Source organism: Atractosteus spatula, chromosome 7, assembly GCF_055471065.1.
Source record: "Atractosteus spatula isolate fAtrSpa1 chromosome 7, fAtrSpa1.hap1, whole genome shotgun sequence".
In the NCBI taxonomy this organism is placed as follows: Eukaryota; Metazoa; Chordata; class Actinopteri; order Semionotiformes; family Lepisosteidae; genus Atractosteus; species Atractosteus spatula.
In genome coordinates, this window is record NC_142712.1 from 17,634,466 (window position 1) to 17,661,587 (window position 27,122).

A 27,122-nucleotide genomic window follows, 5' to 3' on the forward strand; every position below is an offset into this window, starting at 1 on the left:
CAGTGACCGTGAATGGAAACAGCTTGTTGATTAAAAATGTAAAAAATGCCTAATTTTTTAAGACATATCCCATGGGCTAATGTTTTTTTAAGGGAATGAATATCCTAAAATTCCTTCTTACTAAGCATTAACCTAATTCCATGAGCCACCAATGGATATGGGTTTCAGTTCAGGGAAGGAAGCAATATCAGTTGACAAACATGCTTGTCGTGTTGTCAGAGCCCAGGTGTGACTCCTTCCCATGGACTATAATGGCAACAGGAAATCATGTGAACATTTTCATCATGTGAAATCATGAAACCACACTACATTGTTTTCTAACAATGAAGCAAAATAGTGTTCACATTTTTTTTTAAATAGAAACATTGAGATATAGATACAAATTTGTCTTATATTTCTTTTCTTACTGTATATAACACTATATTTATTTTGTTACATAGATTTTCACAAATTATATTCTAATTTAGGTTATGGGGATTATTAGGAGGCCATGATTGGTAAAAGTAAGGGGAAAAGTTGGCCAGGACACATGAGTTAAAACTCCTACTCATCTCAAGAGATGCCTGAGATTTTTCCTGACCACAGGAAGACAGGACCTTGGTTTGACATCTCATCCAAAGGACAGCCCCCTTTTTTATAGTATATTGTTCCTATCGCTATACTGGGGCATTAGGATCCACATAGACCACAAGATGAGCACCCCTTACTGGTCCCTCTAACACCTCTTCCAGCAGCAGCCTTAGCTTTCCCAGGAGGTCTCCCATCCAAGTACTGGTCAGGCTCACACCATCTTAGCTTCAGTAGGTTTCCAGTTGTGAGTTGCAGGGTGTTGTAAAGATATGATTGGTGATTTCAGATTAGGTGGATTAATTATCAATAACTTATTTGATGCTTTTAGACAAAGTAATTTACAGGGTTTATATCATTTGTTTCATTTAAAATAATTAATGATGTTGCACTAAATGGAACAGCAACATTGAGCAATTAAGAATTGTAACTTTTCCAGTGATCTAACTGGAGCTTTCTAAGGTGAACAGTTATGCAATTCACAAACCATTCATACCTTTGCTTTTTATTACTCCAGTCTAAACCATGCTGATAACCTCAAAGAGTTTCCTGACACCTACTATTGCACAATCCAACCACACCTTTTTTTCATTCTGTGTTGAGTAATGTCACGTGGAGCTCGACACAGATTCTCTGCATGGACAGTAAACTTGGTAAAAACAGATTTAAGACAGAAAAAAAGTTTGAGAGTTACCTAAGATTTACTAGTATTGTAATGTGTTTGATAAACAAAAATAAAGCTAGGCAAGATCCCCTTTTTTTTCAGCTGCTTTTCTCCAGAAATGTTTGCCTGTTCTTATTGAGAGCTGTGGTTTAACTTGAACTTGGCTTTAGGACAGTTAGCGCCATAAAGACATTTTAGGAATTATGACTGCATTGTGCTTCACCACTACAAAGAGCCAGTAGACCCACAGGTCAGTAATCTGCCTTCTACCTTCCTACAGTGACAAACTATTAAATTTGTAATTTGATGCTGATAAAAAATGCTTACCAAAGAGCTGGTTTAAAATCAGTACAATCACTGCATTTATTTTGTGCACTAAAATAAGGGCTTACACATTTTGACCTTGTTAAAAAGATTAACAGACCAAGAGAAAATGTGGTAGCATATATGAAAGAACAGCAATTCTCACATGAGTTATCCGAAATACCTCAAATAAAAAAGTAGATGTAAGGAAATTGCTAAAAATAACTCCCGATTTCAATATTTTTGTTTGGAGGAGAAAACACCATGCAGTGATCAAGTATCAAGAAATACAAAATCAAAGAGGATGAAATGTTATGAACAGCTCTCTGCTGCATTTCCTCCTGATATATAAACATTGTCATACAAAATGCTAAATAAAATATTTTTTCTTATCCAGTGAACAAAATGATTTACTGGATGAAAATCATTTTTTGTTATAGTGAGATTGAGAAGCCAGGATATTTCACCTGAAACCTGGTAGTTTGTGGATTATGGAATAATATATTGATTTTGTAAATTCCCTGGTTTTTCTGTTCTGTTTGTAGTTTAACTTTTACATGTCTTTTGCACTTTGTGTAATATTTTAACCCCACCTCTTATTTTGACTCAATAAATATGAGTCAGTTTGAGCCATGCTGACACAGGGCCCAGCTCTAGAGCATGGTTACAACTGTACAGTGCCATCATAAAATAAAAAGGCAGTTGCACAACATGTACAAAAAGGAGACATTTTCCATTACAGGGCTGTGACACGTTTTGATGTGCTTTGGGTGATAACACAAAACAAACACTCTTAAACCTTTAGCAAGCACTCATTATTGTTTTATTACATACATTTGAAACATTTCTACAAAAAGAGGTTCAGCAGTTTTTCAGTTCAGTAAGGAGTTACACAGCAGTAATATGTTTTCATTTGTAAAGGTCTCTCAGGTTTACAGTAAAATCTGTTTACCCCACACAACAAAGTAAAAGTAATAAGTAAAAATAGGACATACTAAACAGGTTGAAAGACAAAACACATAAAAGTGATCTTATTACATTCAGTTCTATACTTTTAAAGATTCAAGAAGGACTTACCCGAGGATTGAGCGGTTTAATTCATGAGCAGTTGAGACACTGATCTGGCTTAATGTGCTATAAAGATGAGGATATTGGAACCCCCCCTCCCCCCATCAGTAGGAATGAGCCAAGAAGCTACTGCAAAGATGATATTGGAGTGGAGAGAGAGGTGACAAAATGACAAACGCGGGGAACAGACCCATATTTTACCTTCCTTGGCCAAATCAGAGAAATTATAAACAAAAAGTGAAGTATAATCAGTGGGAATACAAACTGAGGTATTATATTGTAACTAAAGCTTCTCTGAGATTCACGCACCAACTAAACAAAAACAGACACCAAGGTTTGTTTATTCATTGCTTCGGTTTTACAACATGATAGGAAAGTAGGAGTCAGAATTTCCACAAGTTTTTTTCTTAGAAGCTGGTCATTTAAAAAAAAATGTATCTGTTATTCATTGCCACATAGCCTATGGCACAAGTCACAACAGATGGTGTGAGATTAAAAAATCCTGATGGATATTTTACTGTACACCATAATCAATTAAAAAATGTTTTGTGCATTTATATACAGTATAAAAAGTGAACACAACGTTGTCAATGATACTGTTTTGTGGTTAAAAGCACTGTACGTTAATTCAATTTGAATTAATTTACTGCAGAAAAAGTACTTGTACACTGAGTGACAGTGACAAACACTATAACAGACATACTATAAATTAATTGAAATCAGATTTGGTAGATTGTGTTAAAATATTTAATCGCAAACGTCCAAAACAACCTATGAAAATCTGAACTACACGCAAATGCATCTACATCAGTGTTGTCCGGTCCTTGGTCTACAGAATGTTCTGTTTCTGAATTCCAATCAAGCCCTCAATAATTGGCTTTAACCAAGGCAGTTTGTGGACCTTTTCAAGTGACTTATGTATACATAAGTAAGTATAACTACAGTATTTATTGGACAGGTGTTTATTTTACCATATTCCAAATAAAAAGAAACAGGAACTGAAAAATATCTCAAATACTGGAATAAGCCCAGAGAAGAGCAACTATATACAGTCCCAGGTTTCAGAGAGAAAGTCACACACTAACAGGCTTAAGTACTGTATCTGAACCTTTTGAGTACAAATTTTAGAAGACCATTTCGAACCAAGGAGGCACTTTACTCAAAAGACCATGGAGAGTATAGAGAGAAACTGCTGGATGATATCACTGTTATCAATTATCTGTTAAATACCAAATGGGTTAGGCAGGCTGAATGGTCTCTTGTTTACAACTGTTCTTGTGTATTTTTGTGATCTGAGAACAAGGACATTGTAAAGAGTGAAATGGCAAAAACAGTTACAACATGCCACAACATGCTGGAATCTGTCACCTCTGTTCACTGCAGTATATAGGTGTGTGGCAAATATGTTGTTGGGCACAGATTGTAAAACTGCTGCTTAAATGTTTGCAAAAATGTTGTTTATGTTGCTACATTGTCCTACTTCTCCTATCACAAATCACAAATATTATCCTTTAGTGTAACCTGTAAAATGAACATCATGAACTGTATGAGCTAAACAGGGAATACTAAGCAAAGCTCATTTTTAACCAAGAATGTACAGTAAGGCTCTACTGCAAATTCAATGTTCAAATGTGGGTGCAAGATGCAGATTTCTTCCTCTGTTTTTTTTTGTCACAGACATTAGGAGGCTGCTTGTACTTCATTCACAGCTGGAGTTAATTTCACCGCCCACAACACAAAGATTTCACATAAAAAATATCTTTTAAGTATGCATGGGTGCGTACTTTATGTACATACAGCCATAGAAAACATGCCTCTTTCACAGTGCTATGAAAAGGATTAAAATATGTAAATATATACAGGTTAACCAATCATAACAGGTACAAAAGAAAATAAGACTTGCAATAATTTCTATAAATTTCATAGCTTTATCAGTAATTGCTAGTGCACACCATTTCATTAAAAGTAATCCTATTTAATTTATTTACCTTTGACAGTATGGGATACTGTATGCTTAGTCAAAACCATACTCTGTATTATAATAATGAATAAAAATCTAGTTTGCTCTGCAATCTTGTAGACTAACAAAAAAAAACAAGGTACACTACACAATGTGCATATATACACAAACACACATACCTGTACACTGTGGATTATTATTTTCTTTGCTTGAATGTGATCCCATCATTTTCAAATAGTTATAAAGATTTACTGAACAACTGTCCCTATTTTATCAAATTATTTGCACAACAGAACTTACAAAAGTAAGTTTAATTTAAAAACATCATCAGGAAATCATGCTATAAATCTTTTCAGTTAAAATTGAAAACTCTTTTGTAGGTGTTACCCTAATGTAAGGTAGCTGTAAACATTCAAAAATTAACATCTACTATACCCAACACCCTTTCTGAAAACGTCCTCTTCATCGAGAGAGATCTCTCTCTCTCTCTCTCTCTCTCTCTCTCTCTCTCTCTCTCGAGTGTTAGGCAATGTAAATGCATGAATGCCCTCCTACTCAAGTGTAGAAATGATCAAACAGCATTTTGAATTTCACCAACAAGTGAGGGTCTACTCTTTCTGCGCTGTGCTGTGTGTATATTCAGTAAGTCAAGGTCAAGCACTATATATTCTTGAAGTCAAGGTTGATAACCGTATCTTCCATAATTCCAAGTTGAACACTGTATATTTCATAAGTCAAAGCTGATCAATGTATATTCCAGTAATCACAATTAACCACTATATATTTCTTAAGTCAAAGTCAAGCACTATATTTTCAAATTCAAGGCTGATCACTATATACAGTATTCTAGATGTCAACGGTGATCAGTGTATATGCTTGATGTTAATTGCTACGGATTCCTGATATTAAAACTTGATCACTGCCATCCTAGTTGGGGGTGGAGACCAGGCTGGAGGGTAAATGGGGTTCCTGGAGCTGAAGGATAGTTGGTAAAGCCATTTGGTTGTGCCGGAAAGCTCTCCAAAGCAGAGGCTGAATGTGCCTGAAACATCATAAATGGAATGTTTTAGTTCATTTGATAAATGATTTGTGAAGGTCCACTTCATACAGTCGCGATACCTTTTAATCTGGACATGGGGATTCTTAAACCAGCTGGAAAGACTTGTCAGCGTTTTGAAAATTCAGTTTCCCAGTAAAAGAAAAAAAAATCTTCTGCCACATCGAGATGGTATTTTAATTTCTCACTTCATGGGCTTGCTGTCACCGCTATACTTGCACTTCACAGTACTGTTTTATGTGTATGATATACTGTAAATCATTGTCAAACTGCACTTTTTTTAAAAAAAAAGAGAATTGTCAATTATTTGTTGCTATACCCTTGCAACTAAGAACTTCCAAATGAGTGTTTTTTATGACTTGGCTGAAGCCTATGACTGCACACAGGACTATGGACTGTGAAGTGTTGGCAGACACCTATGACTTGCGCACCTTAGAAACTGCCCACTTTTTAACTCATCACAGGCAACCTAACCCCACCCTGAAGGTTCAGCTCCCACTGGAGACATGTGTGTCCCTTGCTGACAGCACTGCAGGCCTGCAAGTTCCCAGGAGGCCAAAGGGGGCTGTTTTATCGCTGAGAGAATGCTGGCTGACTAATCCTACTCTCCTTGGACATCACATGAAGCAATTCGGTCACAAACAGTTAGTGACATGACCCAGGCTTGACCACGCAAGTTGTTCTACTCAGTATTCAACTGTTTAACTTTGTTGCACACCCGTGTGGTTTTATATTGACTCCATTAGTCAAAGCTGAATTGCTTGGATAAACGGCCAAAACATCTGGGTTAAGATACCCTGATGTCAACATTTCTTCATCTAACTATGTAGAGAGTTATAGCACACTTGGGAGGAACTGAGATTACAGCACAGACTCAATATTTCCTACTCCTTGGATTCTCATACCAAGTGTCTCTGTAATGAAGTCAAATTGCTTAGTAAGTGTCCATTGTGAGTTAGTTACAAATCATAAAGCTCATTTTGTAATGAACAAAGCAAGATATGAACCCAGGCACTAAGATTGGAAAAGCTAAAAAAAGCTTTATAATCTAGTATGTTATGCAATCACAGTAATATAATTCACTGTTAGGGGCTGCGATAAGCATTGGGATAACAAACAAAATTAATTGAGAACTTACACTGCAAGTTCAAAGTATAGCTTTTAAGGTCTTATGGGCAAAACCTCCTCAATAAAAAGCAAACAATTTTTCCACACTTTGTTTACGGATCCTATTTTGTTTGTGAAAGTCTCGCTCTTTGAATGACTGGCAAACAGTGAAGTCTCTCTACAGAAATCATGCTTGCTCAGCTGCGAGAATGTTGGCCCTGATCGTCACCGCACCTGGTCAATCTCCTTGCAGTGGCTGGAAGTGATTCAACCTAAATTTTCTATCCTTGCAAAACACAGCTTAAGCAGCAATTAAACATTTTGACATTATTTGCATATCACTCCGAACATTACATTAAAACATCTGGAAAACAAAAGTAATGGCACTTTGATTTTGGAGGACTAAGACTTTAATTCTTTTGAAGCTTTGCTGAGGACATGAGTTCAATACCTGCAACAGTGCTGACTGCACTGCAGAATTGTGAAGACCAGACAGAGCAGCGGGAGATGCGCTCGGAGAGAAGCTAGGAATGGCTGGGAAGGACAGAAGCCCTGGGAATGCAGCACCACCTGCAGGCTGCAGGCCAGTTGTCAACCTGCAGAAAAGGCAAAGCACATTTACGTTACGTCTCCCTAAGTCTACATTGAGGAAGAATGAAGAGCTGCTTCATCAGTATCTCTCAAGGAACCTAGACACTCATTAAGGAGGGCTTAATTCACTTTAAGGAAAAAAAGGAACACGTGAAGGGTTACAGGTGAAAGAAAACAGCTCCTAGTTGGTTACCAAGAGTCTCATGCTGAGAGACTGGTAAACTTTCCCACCTACCTCTGTAGTCACACCCTTTATCTTGTCTGTGCTTTTGTCCAAATTGTTCCAAAGATAAGAGATATTCGTGATATTGACCTACAATTTTATGATCACAAAGCTGTGTTATTTTATGTCTGTATACAGTATCCATTTCTTCAGTGACATTGTTTTAGAAATATGGAATCTGTGAATCACTCCGATTACTGAAATGCTATACTTAGTTCTCCCCTTTTACAAGTCTGGTCATCTTCGACAGCTGAACTAAAACAAACTCACCCTTTTTAAAATACCCTGATTCCTTCTAGCGTTCCACTCCATTGTATATACCTGAACCTCGCTGTACAGCATCTGGAATGCTGTGGCCTAGTGGATCACACTCAGCTTTATAATGGACACATCTAAAGGGCACGTCGATAGAGCTGCTCTAGCTTTTGCCAGATCTTCCTATATCTCAGATGCAATCAGCTCTGGACTACAAGATCATAAAGTGCCCTTCTTTGTTATTAACAATCTCATTAAACCTTCTGACAAATCTACTCTTTCCCGATCTCTGTCTTAAATTCACACACTTCTTTTAACCCAAAATTGATGCTATAAATCTGTGATTATCTGAATCAAGCATTAGCCTTATACTGGATTCAGACAATATTTGAGTGCTAGCTTTTCCACTGACATTCTGTACAAGATGTTTCTGAATTTAGCTTAGCTAATTCAGATCAACTTACAAAAATTATTAACAGCTGCAAAATAACTTCCTGTTGCTTAAATCCCATCCCTTCCTCTTTACTGTAAGCTTGCCCGCCAGACATCTGCCCGTTAATTGTCAATAACATCAACAGTTCCTTTTCCATGGGTGTGGTCCCTACTGCTTTAAAGACTGCATCAATCGCTCCTATCCTAAAAAAGCCTGGCTTGGATTCTGATACTGTATAGCGATGACTACAGACCAATTTCTAATTTAACATTCCTATTTAAGGTTTTAGAACATGTGGTTGCACATCAATTACAGGCTCACATTATAACTAATGATTTGTTTGAACCATTCCAGTCTGGTTTTTGCTCTAGTCATAACACTGAGACTGCTCTTGTCAGGGTTGTGAATGATTTACTTACAACGTCTCTCTTAAGGGCTACAAGTATCCTCATGCTCATTAAACTTAGTGTGGCTTTTGATACACTTAATTATTCAGTGTTGCTCAATCGCTTACAAAATGTCCTTGTCTATCAATGGTACTGTCTTTAACTGATCCTGCTCTTCTCTGACTAGCAAGCAGCATTTTGTTTCCCTTGGTCCTTCTAAATCCCTCATGGCCCCATATTCTGTTTGACAGTCAATCACGGTGTGCCACAGGGTTCAGTTTTGGGCCCACTACTTTTTTAAATATATGTTTTCTCTTATTCAGATTATACACAAACACGGTCTTCAGTTCCATTGTTATGCAGATGAAACTCAGATTTATGCTAAAATGTCTTCCCCTTCTGATCTCTCACCTCCATTACGTATCTCTTCTTTGCATGACATGAAATGCCCTGAAGCTAAACAGAAATTTTATGGGTGGGTAGCAAATGTCACCCAGCCAGACTGGAGTGCTTTACAGTAATGGTGGATGTCTTTTCCATTCATGCATTAGCCGTAGTAGGGAATGTGGAAGTCATGCTTGTTCCTCTCCTGTCTTTTGAGCTCCATGTTAAAAATTTGATTATGACATTTTTTTTCACCTTAGAAATATTGCCCACACTAGAAAATTTCTATCAATGTCTGTCTTTATACTATGGGTTCCCTGGCACTCTCCTCAGTAATTTGCAGTATGTCTAAAACTTTGTAAGCTAGACTTTAAAACTCACACTAGACCTTGGGAGCATATCACTCCTATGCTTAAATCTATACATCGGTTGCCTATAAAGTCACATATTCAATACAAGATCTTGTCACTGACTCTCGGAACTTCTCCGTGTTTACACTCCTTTCTATAGGCTCTGTTTATGTGAGGCTGATCCTTTGCTCACTGTACTCAGGGTTAAATCTTGGACTTTTGGTGACCATGCTTTTTGTCACTGCTCCTTTATTATGGAATACTCTTCCTCTAACTCTTCGAAAGACACATTTTTTTACTCTCTACAAATAATCTACTAAACTCAAAACTCTGTTTACTTGAGCCTATGTCTGATTGCACTACACTATATCCTATTTGTTTTTTATTTTGTCTTTTACATTTAATTGCACTTCTTTTTTTGCCTTTTTCTTTATCACTATGTACAGCATCCCTGGGTTTGGAAAGGTGCTGTATAAATGAAAGTTATTATATAAAAGTATATATATATCATAAAAGTATAAATTATTATTATAGTTGTTGTACAAAACTAATAAAACTGATCACCTTTAGCACAGGTTGTGTTCTATGGCCTAGATGTCACTGATTTTAGCCACATTTGATAGAGATACTTCATGTAAAGGCCCATAGCTGCCACTCTGGGTTACGGTGGTTTCTAATCTTCTTCCTTCTCGTGACAATAACCATTTTCACTTTTGACTTAGCTTCAGCTGACAAATTCATGGTTCTGGTAAAGACTGTTGAGGATGGAAGGCTGTCCAAGTCCTTTGTGAGCAAAGCAGGCCCTAACTATGATACTTCTGCCACCCTGCTTGACTGCTGTGATGAGGTTCTTTTGTTAGAAAGCAGTGTTTGGTTTTCGACACAAAAAATTACAAAAATATATATTTTTTTCTCTAGTCTGTCCAGAGTGCATTCTTCCAATATTCTTGTGGATCATCCAGGTTTTGTTTGACAGACTTGAGATGGCGGCGGTGTTTGCCCTTTGGGGAAAATATTGGCAGGGTGACCTGTCCTGGGTAAAGTCACCATTGTCTTAATTATTTCTATTTGTATTCTGTTGGAAAACTTAAAACCTTCTCTAAACTGATGAGCATCAACTACTCTTTTTACTCTGAAAACTCTTTTGCTTGTAGCATGATGCGTTTCCACTGACCTGCAAACTCAAAAAGTTTCTGACTATTATACAGTACGTGGCTGCCTAAACTAAGTCCTTGTTTACTTGTTACCTAATTATTCAACCACCTGATTACCCCCTTAATTGTACTAGGTAAAGTAAAAGTTCATTTACTATTTCATATACACTGTTTATTAATTAGCAATTTAATATTTCATACACCACTGTGTCTCAAAAAACATTCAACTGGGAAATATAGACTCTCTTGGTTATTTGGGAAAATACCAGTTTTGATTAACCAAGGGTATTATGATGAAAAACAGTAATTTCCATAATTATCCTGGGGGGTCAAAAAATCTTTTCTCAGCACTGTGAATAACCTGCACATAAATAGCACTATACACGAACAAAGGGATTCTAAGGAAAGCATTAAAAATTGTGGGCTTGTTAAAATGATTTTTTCACTGCTGCCAAGGCCATGGGTAATAATTACATCTCCCTCATATTCCTGTACTATCAGACTTTTATTATCTAGTTTTTCGGTTTGTAAAAAGTATGGAAATATGAAACTATAGGTAACATTATAGCTTATAACATGATGTCCAACACATGTGGACCAAAACTTACATATTGATGTGGGAAACAATACAGATTGTGTGTACATTTATGCAACTTAATGTCAGTGTGTGTATAAAGGTCCCCTTGCAAAAAACACAGCCCTAGGAATAAAACCATTTAAGTACAAACACTGATAATAAACTAGCTCAACCTCTGCACTCAGAATTAATTTGTGCTGACACAAACAGATGATAGCAATAACTCAGCTGAGTTTTTCTGGAAGTGAACCGTACTGATTACTTGCTGCTGCATTAATCAAAGAATGTACTGGAATTTGTGTGGCCTTTGTGTTAACCCATTCAAATGGGTAGTTGAGGATTATGTATTTGTTTTGTGATCATTTCTTATCAGGCTTGTTAACATTAGACTTTAAACTATGGGACCTAAAGGACGACATCAGCTGAGGCATTAAATATATAAGGAGAATAATAGTATATAAGTTAGTTACTGTCAGTTTCAATAACCAATGAGAACTTGTAGCAACACCTACAAGTTTTATGAACTAATAAAAGACATACTTACCCAGCCTGAGCGACCAAAGCAGGATTGAAGTTGGAGCTGAAAGCTGAGGCGAAGCCAGGCAGCACCGGGGCCGAAGAGGGCGCTGCTGCCGCCGCCGCTGCCGCTACTGCTGCAGCCTGCAAGGGGGCCACGGTAGCCACGGAGGAGGCCTGCCCCGGGAGCCCCATGAAGGAGGAGAGAACAGGGCTGCCGGCGGGGCTGTTGGAGGCGGCAAAACCGGGGAAGGTACCGTTTCCTGAGCCTAGGGGACCAGGGGCCAGGCCGGGAAAGATGGAGGACACAGGGGTGGAAAGGCCCAGGCCGAAGGGGGAGAGGGAGGCGGCAGCGGAGGGAGGTAGGCCCGAGTACATGGCAGAGGAAGTGGCGGAGGCCTGAGCAGAGGAGGAGGATGAAGCCGAGGGGTTGGAGGTGAGGGAAACTGGGAGAGAGGGAGCACCAGGGAAGCCAGAATGTCCAGATAAGGCCGCAGTGACAGCCGCGAGGGTAGCTGGGTTTGCCCCGGGCTGCGTTCCCAGGGCAGACAGACCCTGCAATCCAGCCATTGCCATGGAGTTGGTGAGCGTGGCTTGGACAGAAGCAGAGGAGTGGTTGAGGCCTAGTGACCGATTGAGAGCCAGGGCAGCAGAATTGGGCATCACCAGCGAGCTGAGTGAAGGAGTATTAGAACGCGATGGACCCTTGAATGCAGAGGGCACGGGGCTGCTGCTGCTGCTGCTGTTGCTGCTGCTGCTGCCACCACTTTGCCTTGCTAGAACTCCGACATGCTGCTCCAAGATCCCACTGGCTCCATAAAGTGGGTTGACAGCCCCTGCTAGGCTGGCAGTTATATTCTGGGAATGCATGGCTGAAAGTTTAGGTGTGGGAGTGGTGGCTGGGGCCTGGCTGGAGAAAGCTGTCATCCCAGGAGTGGAGGAACCTTGGGGTGTAGGGGTGGCAGAGGGGGTGTAGCTCCGGATGACAGACTGGGAATGGGCAGGACTGGCGGCAGGAGGAGGGAGCACTGAGAAGGAAGAGGGCACTTGTGCATCAGATGAAGGGAAGCCCTTGAAAACAGAAGTGGGAATTCCCAGAGATCCAGATGGGGAAGGATCAGCTGAGCCTTGGGTGGAGGGAGGGAGCTGATTCTGAGGGGAGAAAGTATGGGGTACAGAGGTGGAGGAGCCCTTAGGGGTTGGGGTGACAGAAGGGGTGGCAGATCTGGAGGTGCCAGAGGTATAGGAGCCATTGGGGACCGTGGTAACACAGGGGGTCCCAGAGGGGGTGTGGGACTTAATGACAGAGGGGGTAGGGGTCAAGGAGGGAGGGATTCCAGGGAACCCTTGAGGAATAGGGGTGGAATGCCCGCTGGGGCTTGGGGTTAGTTGGGGCGAAGCAGTTAGGGGAGGCCCCTTGATGACAGAAGGAGCAGAGGTGCTGGTGCAGGGAGAGGGCATGGGTACAGGCACTAGTCCTGGGAAGACGGGGGCGATGGGGGTGGTCGGAGGAGGCTGGCCAGAGGGTGTGTGAGCTGGTACTGGGGTGACAGGGGTAGGAGGATTAGAGCCATGGGGAGAGAATGTGGTGCTAGGGGCGCTGGAGGTGTGGCTCTGCTGGCTGGCTGATCGCGATAAAGCTGGACACAAAAATGAGAAAAACAAAGTGTTAATATATGGATATATGGAATTACTGACAAAGTGTTGAATATGGTACAGATGACCATTTTCCTCAAATATGTAAACTTTTTGTTTTTCACTAAATTCTAACAACACAGATTGGAAATACTTTTACATAAAACATTGAGAAATATCGCCACCCCGTGGCCCAACCTTGAATCATGCTTTTGTAAAAAACATTAAATTGCATTGTTTACCTCAACCTGCTAATTTAGAAAATATATTTTGCTTTACATTGACTATTTATAAATCCTTGTGTACTCCAATTTGAGATTACTGTTATTATTACTTACCAGTGACAGTAGTGATGATTGGTAGCCCACTCCACAAAATAACAACAATCACTAATGACTTTTTTATTGTCAGCAATAATAGTAATAAAACTTATTTTCTAAACCAACTACCCTTAAATTAAGTAAGGGAAGTACTGGAAGGGCCTGTACATTCTCTACAAAGCTTGAGCACGAGTACCACCATACCACCAACCAAGATAAAAAAATACTACCAAGGCTTCACAAAGACACAATTATAGAGAGCAGTACTGTTCAAATCAAAACAAATGAACACTGCTGGCAGTAGAAAGCAGAGATCTCGGTTGTGCACTACAAGATGTCAGCCACCATGCAAATAGAAATTCAGCATTAGTGCGCAAAGCCATTTCACATCCGGCAGAGACAGAAGGAAATATTACTCCTCGCAAACTTGATTATTTGTGTGCTAATCTTGTGCTAAGACTTTGTTGTCTTTTGACACTGTGGTACCCTTTTCTGATACACTATTCTATACTCTGGTAAACTTTTTTTATTTATGGAGCTTTTTGTCTGCTGTAATGAATTCCACTGCACTTTGCGCAGCTAAGCCGCCTAACACCGGCATATGTGCAGAAATACAGAATCCCAGAGACCAACTGTATCCAGTATCCCTCTCCAGGTATTGTGTAGTAAAATTAGCAGTGCATCACACATTGTCGTAATTTAGCTCTCTTGACAAACAATGACTGCAAACATCTCCTGATGCAAAGCAAACAATACTACATTGTGACAAGATATGAGGTACCCCCCAGTTTTATTTCTCTGCTTTCCATTAGATTTCAATGAACTAATAAAATAATAATTTGTTCAGGTACTGTACCATTTTATACTGTCTATATGCATGATACATTTGTGGTCCTTACATTTCTTTTAACAGATTGCTTGGGTAGACTGCAAAACCTTGTGCTGTGTGGAGCTGGAATTTGCAATTGGGCAATTCCTGTATAGGCTTCTGTTCATGATCATCTTATTTTACCTTACTGCTGTTAAGAATACTTACAATGCTGCTATAGAACTAACTTAGGAAAATAAAACTAGATTCTGCAAATTAGTAACACGAGAGGTTTTATGCTTTTGAATTTTGTGGCTTATCGTGTATCAGTCTATGGCAACTTTAAAGCAGGGATGGGCAACCCTTGTACTGGAAGGCAACAGGTCTTAAATCATCAATTTGTTAAAAAAGACTGGAATGAGAGGTATTGTTAATCAGACTATTAAGTTAAATAGTTATGTTACCTCTGGAATGGCCAGCTGTCGTCATTGAAAATTACAAGGTGTTGGTATTTTCATTTCAGTTGACCTCTACAGTATTTAATGGAACAAACAATCTGCTTTTGTGGTCATAATGAAATTGATACAAGTTATGTGGCTCTCTAGGACCAGGGTTGGTGACCCTGCTTTACAGTGAATTAAATCAATACGGGATTGTAAAGCGACACCAATGAAGTGATATTCAATCTAAAAATGACACTACCTGTAGCCATAAATGTCTCCGATGATACTTCATGTGGTCTGAGCTAAATGGGAAACAACATCTGAATGTCTTACAGCCCCCATATTAGTCTAGGATAGTCCAGCAATATGGTAATTTCCAAAGAGGGGACTTACACTGAGGCTGTGTGGATTTGGGATTCGCACTGTCCTCTTTTTCTGTTCAGGAAAAAAAAGAATCTTCATAAAAAACTTCAGTCCAGATGTCAAATCAAATTAGTATGGAAAGCCAATCTAATGGCAACTAAACTCAATTAAGGGCAAACGCCTAGAAGAGTAGGAAATCACTTCTGGGTAGTGAATCGTCATAACCAGGACCTTTTCCCTGCTTCTATATTCATTTTGATTTTAAACATATCATAATCATTCCTTTTGGTTGCACATTTTTTCCCTTTTACTCAAGTATTAGATCTGTAGAAAAACTAAAAAATGGTTTAGAACATTTTGAACTTCCTTTTCAGTATTATAAGTCAAGATGTTTGTTTAGTCATATACCTGTACTCCTTTATTCTTTTTTTTTCTACATAATCAACATACACTGCAGACATGCTGTTTCTATCTTCTCACATAGGCGGATGACTACCGCTGCATAGCAAGCAAAAGTGAAGAGAAAAAACTGCAAAATGAGTGTGAAAAAACTTGAAAAATGTGTTAAAAAAGCCTTTTGAAGCACTTAAAAGCAAGCTGTAAAAGTTAGGTGCAGATACAGTACAGAGTATGGTTTATACAGATTTTTCAAAGCTGTTTTGCTGTATGTAGAATTTGCTCCTAATTTACTGACAGTTATTTAAAAAAATATGGAAATGCCAATCAAGCAAGAGATAAACGTTTGGAAAGAAACATATACTGCTGCAAAAGTCTGGAGATATGTTGCTTATTCATTAGCTTTTTGGATGTCTAATTAGCAACATATTATGTTAAGCAGTTTAGTGAGAGCACTGAACTGTTACGACTGCCTGTATATGTGTGAGACTGATGGCTCTGATATACAGTAGTACAGTGGACTTGTACTGAAAGCCAATATGCCACATGATTGCAGTATACTGTACATTTAATGGTCAATTTGTTAATTTTAAGGTTTGATTACTAAAATCTTTAAAACAATGCTCCATTACAGTGACATGGGACACTGTCTTTCTGATGAGAAATTAAAAGGCTGTCCTGACTACTTGGTCATTAAAGATCTCAGGGCAGCATTTGGAAAATTAAGTATATCAACACCAGTATTCTGACTAAGTTCCACTTTGAGCTTACACAATCTGCTAAAAACTAATATCATATTTAACAAATATACTAGTCCATAATGTACTGTATATTATATCATTATTTTGCCAGTAGGTATCAGTAAAAAAAACGTATTCATAACACGCAAATTTTAATTTAATTTAAAAAATGGCTACATGAAAGGATTGTTCAATTTTGTACTGCATGCATGGTATTATAAATACTTTTTAGAAGGCTCACCATCAGTCTATGCATGTGAAAGGGGCTAAAGACTTCTGCACAGCAGTTTTTTTAACTTAAGTATACATTTTGAGATTTTAGCAGTTCTTTGGTTGATGGGTGAAAAAGGGGAGCAAATTCTGAACCTAAGCAAAACCACTTTGAAGGCTAGTCTGTTAACTGTTTGAAAAAAACAACCAATAGTTTTCTCTAAGCAGGCCTGTGGTGTGTGGGGACACAGCACACAGTGTTCATAAACAGCAGTGTAAATTTATTACAGCCTCTCACTTCCTGAATTTTAATGGGACGCACATATGTCATGAAATAAGTACCGATCTACCGTCAAAACAGTGAAATCAGGATTTTACACCAGACTTGCAAAACATTAGAAACATGGAACATATAGCAAAAAATACAAAGTGCTAAAATAATCAGAATTATACTTTTGTCCAATTGAGAAAAGGTAGATTTGCCAAGAACGATATATTCCACGAAACAGCTAGGAATAGCTAAACAGCTGGTAAAGCATTTGTAGTTTAGACCTGGTGCTATTTAAAAAGCAGCCACAGATTCCACTAGCTGGCTTTGAAGCCATTACACTGGGAGCAGTATAGCGTACCTGCTGTGTTCTGAGTGGCACCATACGGAGGAGGGGGCACACTAGCAGTTATCACCCCCCCTACAGAAACCAGCCCTGCGTTATTATATGCACCTGGAAAGGTGAGGAAGAGCAAAAAGACCATATCAAAACATGCCAAACGTCACCTCTCCATTTAACCTAGCCTAAGAGGGGTTTTATGATGGACAATAACTGCTAGAAAGAGTTATATGTATTTCCAAGTATTACTAATTGCCTAGTGTAACCCAGCAAAAATAGCAGCAATATTGCAGTAGAAGTAACTACTGATATTTTAATGCACATACTACAATTGTTATTTATTAATGTATTTACCCATTAAGCAAAGGCCAAGCAGAAAAAAATGACAAACCTACTTCTTACCATGCAATGAACATACTTCAAAAGCCTGTGAAGTGCTTTGCATAAAACGATGAACTGGACAGCACATTTACAACAATTTAAACATTTGAAAGGCAACATTGCTCCAGTGGTCAACAGACAAGAAGAAATTAAGTCTAGGCACAGATTTCCATTGAGCAGGTCACTCAATTCATTTGCAATGGAGGAATCAGTTTTGTACTGTCAAGGAAATAAAGATAAGAGACCTATCAATCATGACCTTCTAGATATCACCTTGCAAATAACAAATTCCTAATCCAAATACATGTAGTACCTTTAATATCTACTGCCTGCAATTTGATCAATAATCTTTTTTTCAGGGTGTTATACTGAAAGTAGAAATATACCACATCATAAGCTCGTTAAAAGAATACTGGAAAGTTACTTAAACAAAACCTACCTTTTCTAAATCCATATTCACCATCCTATTGAATCTTATTGCCAAAGGACAGATGCTCTAGTTTAGTTCTAATAATTGTTTCCATTACCTTGCAAGTAATAAAAGACAGAGACCTATTTGTCTGCAATTACTAGGTTTTGTCACCCTTTTTGTGGATGGATCCTACATTAACAATTGACAAGTCTCAAGAAACTGTTAGAATAGTTTCAATGGCCTATTGTTTTAATGGCCTATGAATATAATTTCTAGTTTCTTGTATAATTGGTAGAATATCATCATACCCTGGAGATTTATCTTAACAGCTTCTAGTAACTAGACATGTCTGCCCATTTTATGCTAATGTTATTCAATATGGAAATGTGTCTTTTCTCAGTCGGAAATATGTTATTTGTGCCTTCATTGAAAAAACGGAAATTTGAGTTAAACCTGAGTGAAAAATTAATTTGATACATTAGCCAAATCCGTGTCATCTCAGACACTTTATTTCACTCAACTACATCATTTCTTTTTTGATTGCTTTATAAAGTGCTTCTTTTATTCTTATATTTTCTTAGTTTATTTACTCATGTGTACCACTGCCTACATGACTTTAACGTTCTTATCTATTTACTTTAAGCAGAATGTCTTTAAAATATTACCAGTTATTCGAATAATTCAATATCTACCCTATTCCATTCTATCTCTCCTGAGATCTGCCTCTTTCCTTCATAGTCTACCTGGATAGTTTCAAAGTATACCATATTATGGTTGCAGTTCTCTAATCGTTCTTTCACCTTCATTTCCCTCACTATACCTTAATTTTTTGAAAACCCTAGATTAATACAAGCATTCACACTGGTAGGTGTTCTGACACACTGAGCAAGAAAGTGATCGATAGCCAAATCTACCATTTCAGGTTTTGGTGCTGTAGCCTCCTTTAGTGCTACTGTACCCACTCTATGTGAGCAGGCTTAAAATCTCCCATGAAAACTACTTCTTCTTCCATACATAATTCCCTGCTGTTATGGTGTAAGACTGAATTCTACTTTGCATCTGAATCAGTGGGTCTGTACCATACTCCCAAGACTATTTTGAATGTTTTTTTAAATTTTGATCCATATGATTTTGAGACCGATATTTGATCTAGGTTAAGTTCATGTGCCTGAATACTCTTTTCCTGTCTGCTCAAAATGCAGTATATCCGCTTGTGTTACATTAGTTACTACAGCATTCTGTTAGTCATGCGTCAAGTACTATTACATCATTATGGCATGTTCATATTGGTGCTTCTGTTTCTTCAGTGTTGTTCCTAATACCATCAAGGAATGGATTTTTCAGTGCCCATGTTATTTTTCCCTGAGGCTTTTTTCCCCCTGTGGAGCTTGTTTTCATATGTTCTTTACATTCCACCCCTTAATCCTTACTAGTTTGAGTGCTGTTGAGTGGATTTCTGAGTGGATCCCTAACTGACGGGTGCCACGGTCATGGGAGTCAGTACATGAAAAAACAAAAAAAACGGCTATCAGATTCAGAGAGTGTCCGCAAACACAGGCAGACATGGCTTACTTGGAGCGATTGTGGCGTGGGGTCTGCATGGTGGTATGGGGTACGGCACAGGCTTATGAGGATTGTATGTAGACGGAGCCTGTGGAGGAAAAAGAAAGAAAACGATAACATGGGCATCAGCACAGAATTTTGATATAAGCTGGGTCGTGGACTGGGTTCTTACTGGTTTATACGATCCAAGGATACGTGCTGCAATCCCCTTGCCTTCACTGTTATTGTCATCATTTTCCTTTTTGGCTGGTGTTCCCTTTATTTACACACAGAAAAAGAAAATGAGAAAATGTAATCTTATGGCACTTCACTGTAAAAAAAAAACGAACAATTAAAACTTCTGCTGTTGTTCTGACTGAGAAACTCTAGAATAAAGGTTATAAAAGCATATTCTTCAGGGTAACATGGCTGGAGTCTACTGAAATTGACTGGTTCTGCAAAATACTAAGCAGCACAATCACGGGGTGATTTCTATTTCTTTATTTAGAAGGGCCAGTAGTTTTCTTTTCATAGCTTTACAAAAGCTGACTTGATTACCCACTACAACTATCATACTAGTATAGAAAAAAGGTAGACTACATTGATTAACTCACGGTCATCATTCACTTACTTTTTATGCTACTAACCTTTAGCCAGAAAGGAAGAGTTATAAGGAATACTGCTTGTCATATAATTGATAACACTGCAAACACTGGGGAGTCTAGTACAGGAGTTGTTATTGTGCAACAAGTTGAAGAAACTCTGTGCTGCATTCAGACCCACCAGACCCACCCAGAGGCTGTTGGTCAAACTGTGCATTGATACTTGGAGATTCCCAAACACAGCTGGCTACTGACATAGCACCAATTCAAACCCAGTGATTTTCACACAAAAAAATCCTTCATTGGCTGAACAACATGGAGCCTTCAAAGATAATTTTCAATGTTTTTAACTGCAAAACAGCACGTGCCGTCTATACAAGGTAAATATTTATCAAGGGCCTATGTCAGTATAAGAAATAAAAATGATTTATCTATATAGATACATTTGTCACTTGAGTACAGTTTTGGAAATTGTGCATTTTCTACAAATACAAAGCAAATTTTGCTCTTTGGTAAAGAGCTTTGAAAGGCTTTCTGCCAATACTTCAAAAGCAAGTAAAAAATAAGGTTAAAGAAGTTTCAGAATAATACTGATCTGTTTTACATTTTTTTTGCCAGACATCTTAAACTAGTTAAAAACCTGAAAGCATAAATCCTCATTGATAGGAGAAACTATGCCATTAATTTATACATACAATGCAAAGGGCCAAGAAAAATGTAGCTTCAGGATAGCTTCAGTTTGAATGACATGCCCAACAAATCCAACAAAAACAAAACTGCAGAATTACTGTACTGTTTTTCCATGACATAAAAATGACCCTAAAGAAAGATTTCACCAGTGCGGATATTTATGATGAAGTGATGCTAAAAACATCAACTGCCAATACAACTCGGTGATCTTCTTTAGAACGAATAGTGAAACATAAACCTTAGGACCCAGGTGGAAACTACATGGAAGAGCACATAAAACTGACATCAAGAGGCATTTCTATACCCAAAGGGTTGTATAAGAGTATGGAACAAGCTACCCAGGCAAATTATTAAACCTGAGACCGTGGCCTTTTTCATGAAATGGCAGGATGAGATTCTTGGATTAATTACCTACTAATTACCAAATGGTCTACATAGAATGATGGCCTCTCATTTACAGTATAAGGGTTCTTACTGTATGTTCTTGTATGCTGTGCAGCATGTACTTACTGGGAACACGCCATTCAAGAGACTGGGTTTCCCCTGAGGGTACGGATTTCCTGGGATCATCCCACAGGATGAGATCATGGCTAAAGGAGCCTTGCAGCCAACTTTCGAAGCCTGCCAATGAACAAACCAGAGAAGCAAAATCAGCCAAAATGAAACATCCTGTGCAAGTTAAGTTACCTTCACAGCACTTCCAACCATCTAACAAAAACGAATGAGAACAAAAAGCAGTCTGTTTTACCCATCTAGGTGAACTTCTGTGGGATTTGTTTTTTTCATTTATTTCCATTGTATGGTAATCTATAGCCAAGCATATACAGTATAATCCGTACAATATATACTGTATATATTGTAATACATATGTAATGTATAGAGAGTATTATCAAGTGTTTGGATATCTTTTTTTTGTTACTTACATTTTATTGATTTTTTCTGAACATACAACAGTAATCAGAAATAAAAAAATCTCAAGTATTACAAACATAAATGAATATGAAGTCTGTTATTTATCATTCTTCTGCATTTTGATAGACGGTATAGTGCTGGGGAGAAAGGAGGGTGAAGAAAAAAAAACTTCCAAAAACATCAAATTATTATCATTAGGTAATACAAATAATCCATCCCCCCAATGCCTCTCAAAAACCTCCTTCTGGAGTCTTAACTGAAAGGTTAATTTTTCCATTTCATAAATCTCTGAAACAATGAAACAATAACAATCCAGTTTTCTTTGGTCGGGGGATGTCTTTATATCCATTTCTGTGTTGTAGCTTTCTTGCTTGCTGCCAAAAATACTTTTAAGCAAGTATTTATCTCCTCCCACAACCTCACCAGGCAGATTACCCAGATATAGAACTTTGAAATTTCTGAACATAATATATCCTGAATCCGAGACCACAGTTCTTCACAATAAGATTGAATTCTTGGACACTGCCAAATTATATTGGAATATCCTGCATCTCTATTACCACACTCTCTCCAAGATGGCTGTGGCTTGTTTGGATATCATATACAGTATATATACATATTCTTTGTTCAGTATTTTGAAGCAAGTACTGCTGGAAATACACCATTTAGTTATTTTCCTAGATATTATATCTGACACACTCATTCTTTCATCATTAAAGTGGCTAAATTATTTCAAAAGAAGCATTCACCAACAGTATTCTCATTTCAGATGTACCTCTAGGAGATCTCCCTAATACAAGCCTGTGGGAAACTTTAAACCGGGGCCTAGACTTGATCAGCCCAGGTATAAAACCTTCCCACCCTGACTTGATAGGCAAACTGTACTTTAAATTATGGGAGGTCAGCACTGTGCTTCCTCCTTCTAACCTTAACCACATGGAAAAGTAAACAGTGCTTTACCTTCTTTAACCCACAGAAGAGAAAGCCACTTCTCCCTTTTAAACCTATAAGCAACATAACCTTTTTCCTGTTTTAATCAAAACACCAAAACTAGTCTGACTTCATGACTACCAGATGTGTGTTCATTCCAGCTTTTAGATAAAAATGACTGAACACAGCTGTGGAAGATCTTACTCCCCGTGTCTCCACTGCAAATGTCTGCACTTCCATTCCTCTCCAGATGGTCTCTGAGCCACATACAGTACCTACAGCTCAAATCAACACAGATACCACAAAGGCACAGTTGTGCACCTGACAGACTCACAACATCTTACTTGTTCTAAGATCCTACGGCAACGTTTCTTTTCAGACAGGTGAAATCGAAAGAGGTCCTCAATTGGACGGTAATTGTGGGCATCAGAGATATTCCTGTAAAGATGACAATTTAATAAAAATATTAACAACTATTATTTGTATCAATTATTATACAAATGTTTTTTTCTGCTTGACTCAACATGGAATTCTATCCTGGCAAAAGATCTATGTCACTGTCTATACAAAAATATTCAGGGGTCACGTTTTTTTAAATCTCACTTTGAAACCTAATGTACAACAATGGTTTATACAAGACATGTGGATGTTTATACTGCTTATTAATTAAAATTTGACCACAACTGTGCTTTAGGTTGGAGACAGACAGTTTCTTGACAGACATCTAGGGTCTAGATTCTGAAAAGAGATAAAAGTAAATACCAATACTTCACAGTGTGATAGAAATTAAATATGAAATAACTAATCATTTTATTCATCACTGCTTCTAAGGTAAACAATGGGGTTTTGTTCACTGACTTAGGTTATAGTTATATTAGGTGTTTTCAAACAGTTGTAAAAATATATAACTAGACTATATTTCTAGCTCCATTACATATCAGGACCTTGAGTCCTCCTCATATGAACACATAGCTTGTGCTACACAATCCTAGTACTTACAGTGCTATTAACTCCAGAACGATGAGTTTGTCTTTCGTAAAGGTCAAGCAGTTTAGTATATTCACCACTTTGGTTGTAGGAACGGCAACCATTTTCTGAAATTAAAAAGGGGGTGTGGAATGAGACTGGATTTACTTTTTTAAAACATTATAAAACCAATACACCAATAATTAACCATTTTTCACTTTTAGTTTGTCATAATCATAGCTAATGAAGAAGTGGTTGAAGTCATAATGAAAAATCAAAGTCTCTTTTTACATTTATTTGACAGACATACCGAAACAAAATAGGGCTTTAGAAATGGGTACACATTTCTAAAAGGGCAAACACTCACACCAGGTCCAATTTTCCCAGAAACCAATTAACCTACCAGTATGTTTTTGGACTGTGAGAGGAAACCGAAGCACCAGAAGGAAACCAATGCAAACACAGGAAGAACATACAAACTCCATGCAGATAGCATCCCAGGTCCAGAACTGAACCCAGTGCCACAATGCTGCAAGGCAGCAATGCTAACCACTGTACCACCATGCCACCCGAGATTTCAAAATCTTGGTTCATAATTACTAGGTAAGTGATGAGAATGGGCCGGAAAAGCTGAAAAGGTGAACTTGATAAACTTACATGTTGCAAGGCTTTCACAGCCTTTATCTGAGGTTCTGCCCATGAGAAATATTTCAACATCTCTGTCACCTGTGCAAAAAAGCAAAAAAAACTCACACGCTTACTTAATGACAAAACTGCTAAGGCCACTGACAGCAGCAACAAGGATTTTACATTATAAGAACGCTGATAATTCCATGTTGTCAAGCATTGAAAACATTTTTATATAAAGTAGTTCAGGTGGGTAGCTGCATCAGCATTCGTAGGCTGCAAAGGAACAAGTAATAGGTTTATTCCATGCTGAAAAAAAGAAGAAAGAAAACACAACGTTTCAGCCGTGGAGCATTCTTCAGGTGTGAGCACACCTGAAGAAGGCTCACACCTGATCCTCACACCTGAAGAAGGCTCCACGGCTGAAACGTTGTGTTTTCTTTCTTCTTTTTTTCAGCATGAAATAAACCTATTACTTGTTCATTTTTATATAAACGTTAAACCACAATCCTCTATAGGAACAGAACACTCATAATTATGGTTGCAAGATACATTAGGGGCTCATATCTCCTGGTGTCCACCGTTTACTGTAAATGAGCTCTTAACTCAATGCACAGAATAATTTAATGATCCACTCCAACAGCTAACGATGAAATAGCAATTTCCTTATTAAAACCACAATCGATCTGCACAAGTGGGCTGTAATGGCGGGACTGGACTAAAACACTGATGTGGACCAGCTAAATAAATTATAAGAAATAATTTCTGGGTCCTGATAGGCTCATGTATTAAAGACTATACCTGAGAGAGCTAGTTGAGCCATAAGGTCCAATTGTCACCAGTCTGTCTCATTAGCTGACTGTGACAAGGTTTACCTAAGTGTCAGGTGTCAGTACACAAATGACCAAGTGCCACTGGGTCTCTGTGGGTTTGAACTGGACAGGGTTACCTTAACCTAATCCCAGGACCTAGCTTGACCCATAAGCTTGTAGATGTTTTACTACTCCAATGAGTGCTAACTCTCATGCAAAAAACTATAGTGCTCACTGCTTTTCGAATGACAAGCAAAAACAGGAAAAGTATATGCGCTAGTCTATATATTAATCTTGTACAGTACAGGGGTAGCAACAGTATCTATGAACTGAAACATACTGTAATTGGTGATAGGTAATTGAAAAAACAGACCTTTTTCATCATTTCAAACAAAGCAAAGCCAAAGATTGAAATTAGAAGTGAATAGAGAATTGGTGCAGTACTTTACCTGTTCACTTGAGAAATATCCATGCACGTGCTCAATGGCCTTAATCCTTTGCTCGGTCAGAACACACTGAGGGGGAAACATGTAAAGTTATCAGTATTCCAAAATTCTGCAACTTAACCTGCTTGTGAGACCCTGCTAAATGTCATGGAAAATTTACATGCATTTGAAATATCTGGAACACACATTAATACAGGGGTAGTCCACAATTCCACACCACGATTTTTGGATAATCAGCTCTTTTGATAAGTTAATTAACTGACAATTAGTTTATATTAGAACCTGTGAATTGAATGCACTAAAAGATCTAACACTAGACAACAGACTTGCAGTACATACAGTACTGTCAAACACAAGCTCCAGGCCTTTGTACAAACAGAAGTGCTGAAGCATCAGAATTTTGATTTTTAATATGAGTATGTTAAATACGCTGCCTACACTTATTTAATTATTTTAATTAAAATTTGAATGCTCAAACTGAAGATGTTTATGGATGAAAAGCTATGTGTTGGCAAAAACTGCAAGGAAAAATCAAAGACTAAAATGCCGCATGATTATTCACTACCACGTCCATTCTTGGTAGCAATTAAAAATGTCTAGGATTAACATTGCTTACAGCATTGTGAAATAAATGACAGACAAATGACAAATTTAAGTGTTTAAAATGTTGTGTATTTTTAAACATTTTTTTTTAAATTCCTACTTTCTATTAGATTTAAATTCAAAATTCTTATTCAGTGGTAATTAGATTGTTTAGCCCATTTATAAAAAAATAACATGGGTTCTTAGCAGAACCCAGAACCCAGAACCTATACTAGAGAAATAGAGAGCCTATAAGAATTTCTACTTTTGCACATTCTGTTAAAAAATGATCTTTATCAGTCTCTATCAAATTACATTTTCAAACAGGAGTAGGAGGAAAAACATACCTTTCTGATTTCGTCCAGTACAATTTCAAAAGATTTCTTATCCATGTTTGATGTTTGATGTAAAATACTTGATACGAACTACTAGGAAAGTCTTGTTATTTGTTCGTCTATTTTTGGAGTTAATACAAGTATTTTTAAAAAAAATACACCTATGCATGTATCTTCAATTACCGTAAACGAATGTTAGAATGTACTTTATTTCAGCTAGCTAACTGTCGTAGTCTGTAAATTATGTCGAATCCGATCATCATCATAGAGCAAATAAATTGTAACGTAATATTTCATTTGCATTGGTCAAATTGTCCACATAGTCTATTGTGGGATTCGGGTTAGCCATTCATAGTAAGCATAAAAACAGCATTCCCTAAGAAAATATTAAGATAATTATCTTATATGGTCCACATTAACTAATCTTATATAAACTGCATTACGCTAAAATGTACATTAGCCATATTTTTATCATTATTGTGGACCAGAAACACAAAATACAAGACTCAAATCCTAAATAATTCCAAAGCATTTACTTCTTTTGTTAGGACCCACTACGTCAGCTTTTTTTTACCCCTTTTAGATGGGGGTAACTCAGGGGGTATACGGATGTTACATATTTGCACCCCAAGAAAATAATAATATGGAAGTAATCATCGTATAGCTATATAAGCGTTTATGTAATATAATTAAAAATATGCTGTGGATCTCGATATATAGTTTTATTTAAACATATATTTTGTTTTTTCATTGTTTGTTACTTAAGT

At 37.7% G+C, this 27,122-nt stretch overlaps 1 protein-coding gene across 3 annotated transcripts; it reads right to left on the reverse strand.

Annotated features, from left to right (window-relative positions):
- Window positions 1-2,334: 2,334 nt before the first annotated feature.
- proser1 (proline and serine rich 1) lies at window positions 2,335-26,892 on the reverse strand. Of its 3 annotated transcripts, XM_088922326.1 has the most exons (13): window positions 26,368-26,892; window positions 25,442-25,507; window positions 24,211-24,279; window positions 23,587-23,681; window positions 22,932-23,025; window positions 21,256-21,366; window positions 19,647-19,730; window positions 19,484-19,562; window positions 17,140-17,232; window positions 15,195-15,236; window positions 11,624-13,235; window positions 7,178-7,322; window positions 2,342-5,604 (listed from the first exon to the last, which is right to left on the reverse strand). In XM_088922326.1, exons 1-13 carry the CDS (start codon window positions 26,410-26,412, stop codon window positions 5,479-5,481), a joined length of 2,661 nt encoding a protein of 886 aa, XP_088778452.1. In that variant the 5' UTR covers window positions 26,413-26,892; the 3' UTR covers window positions 2,342-5,478. The 3 variants fall into 3 exon arrangements, with proteins under 3 accessions (XP_088778450.1, XP_088778451.1, XP_088778452.1); XM_088922324.1 differs by lacking the exon at window positions 15,195-15,236 and having other exon boundaries at window positions 2,335-5,604; XM_088922325.1 differs by lacking the exons at window positions 15,195-15,236; window positions 17,140-17,232 and having other exon boundaries at window positions 2,335-5,604.
- Between the last annotated feature and the right edge of the window lie 230 nt (window positions 26,893-27,122).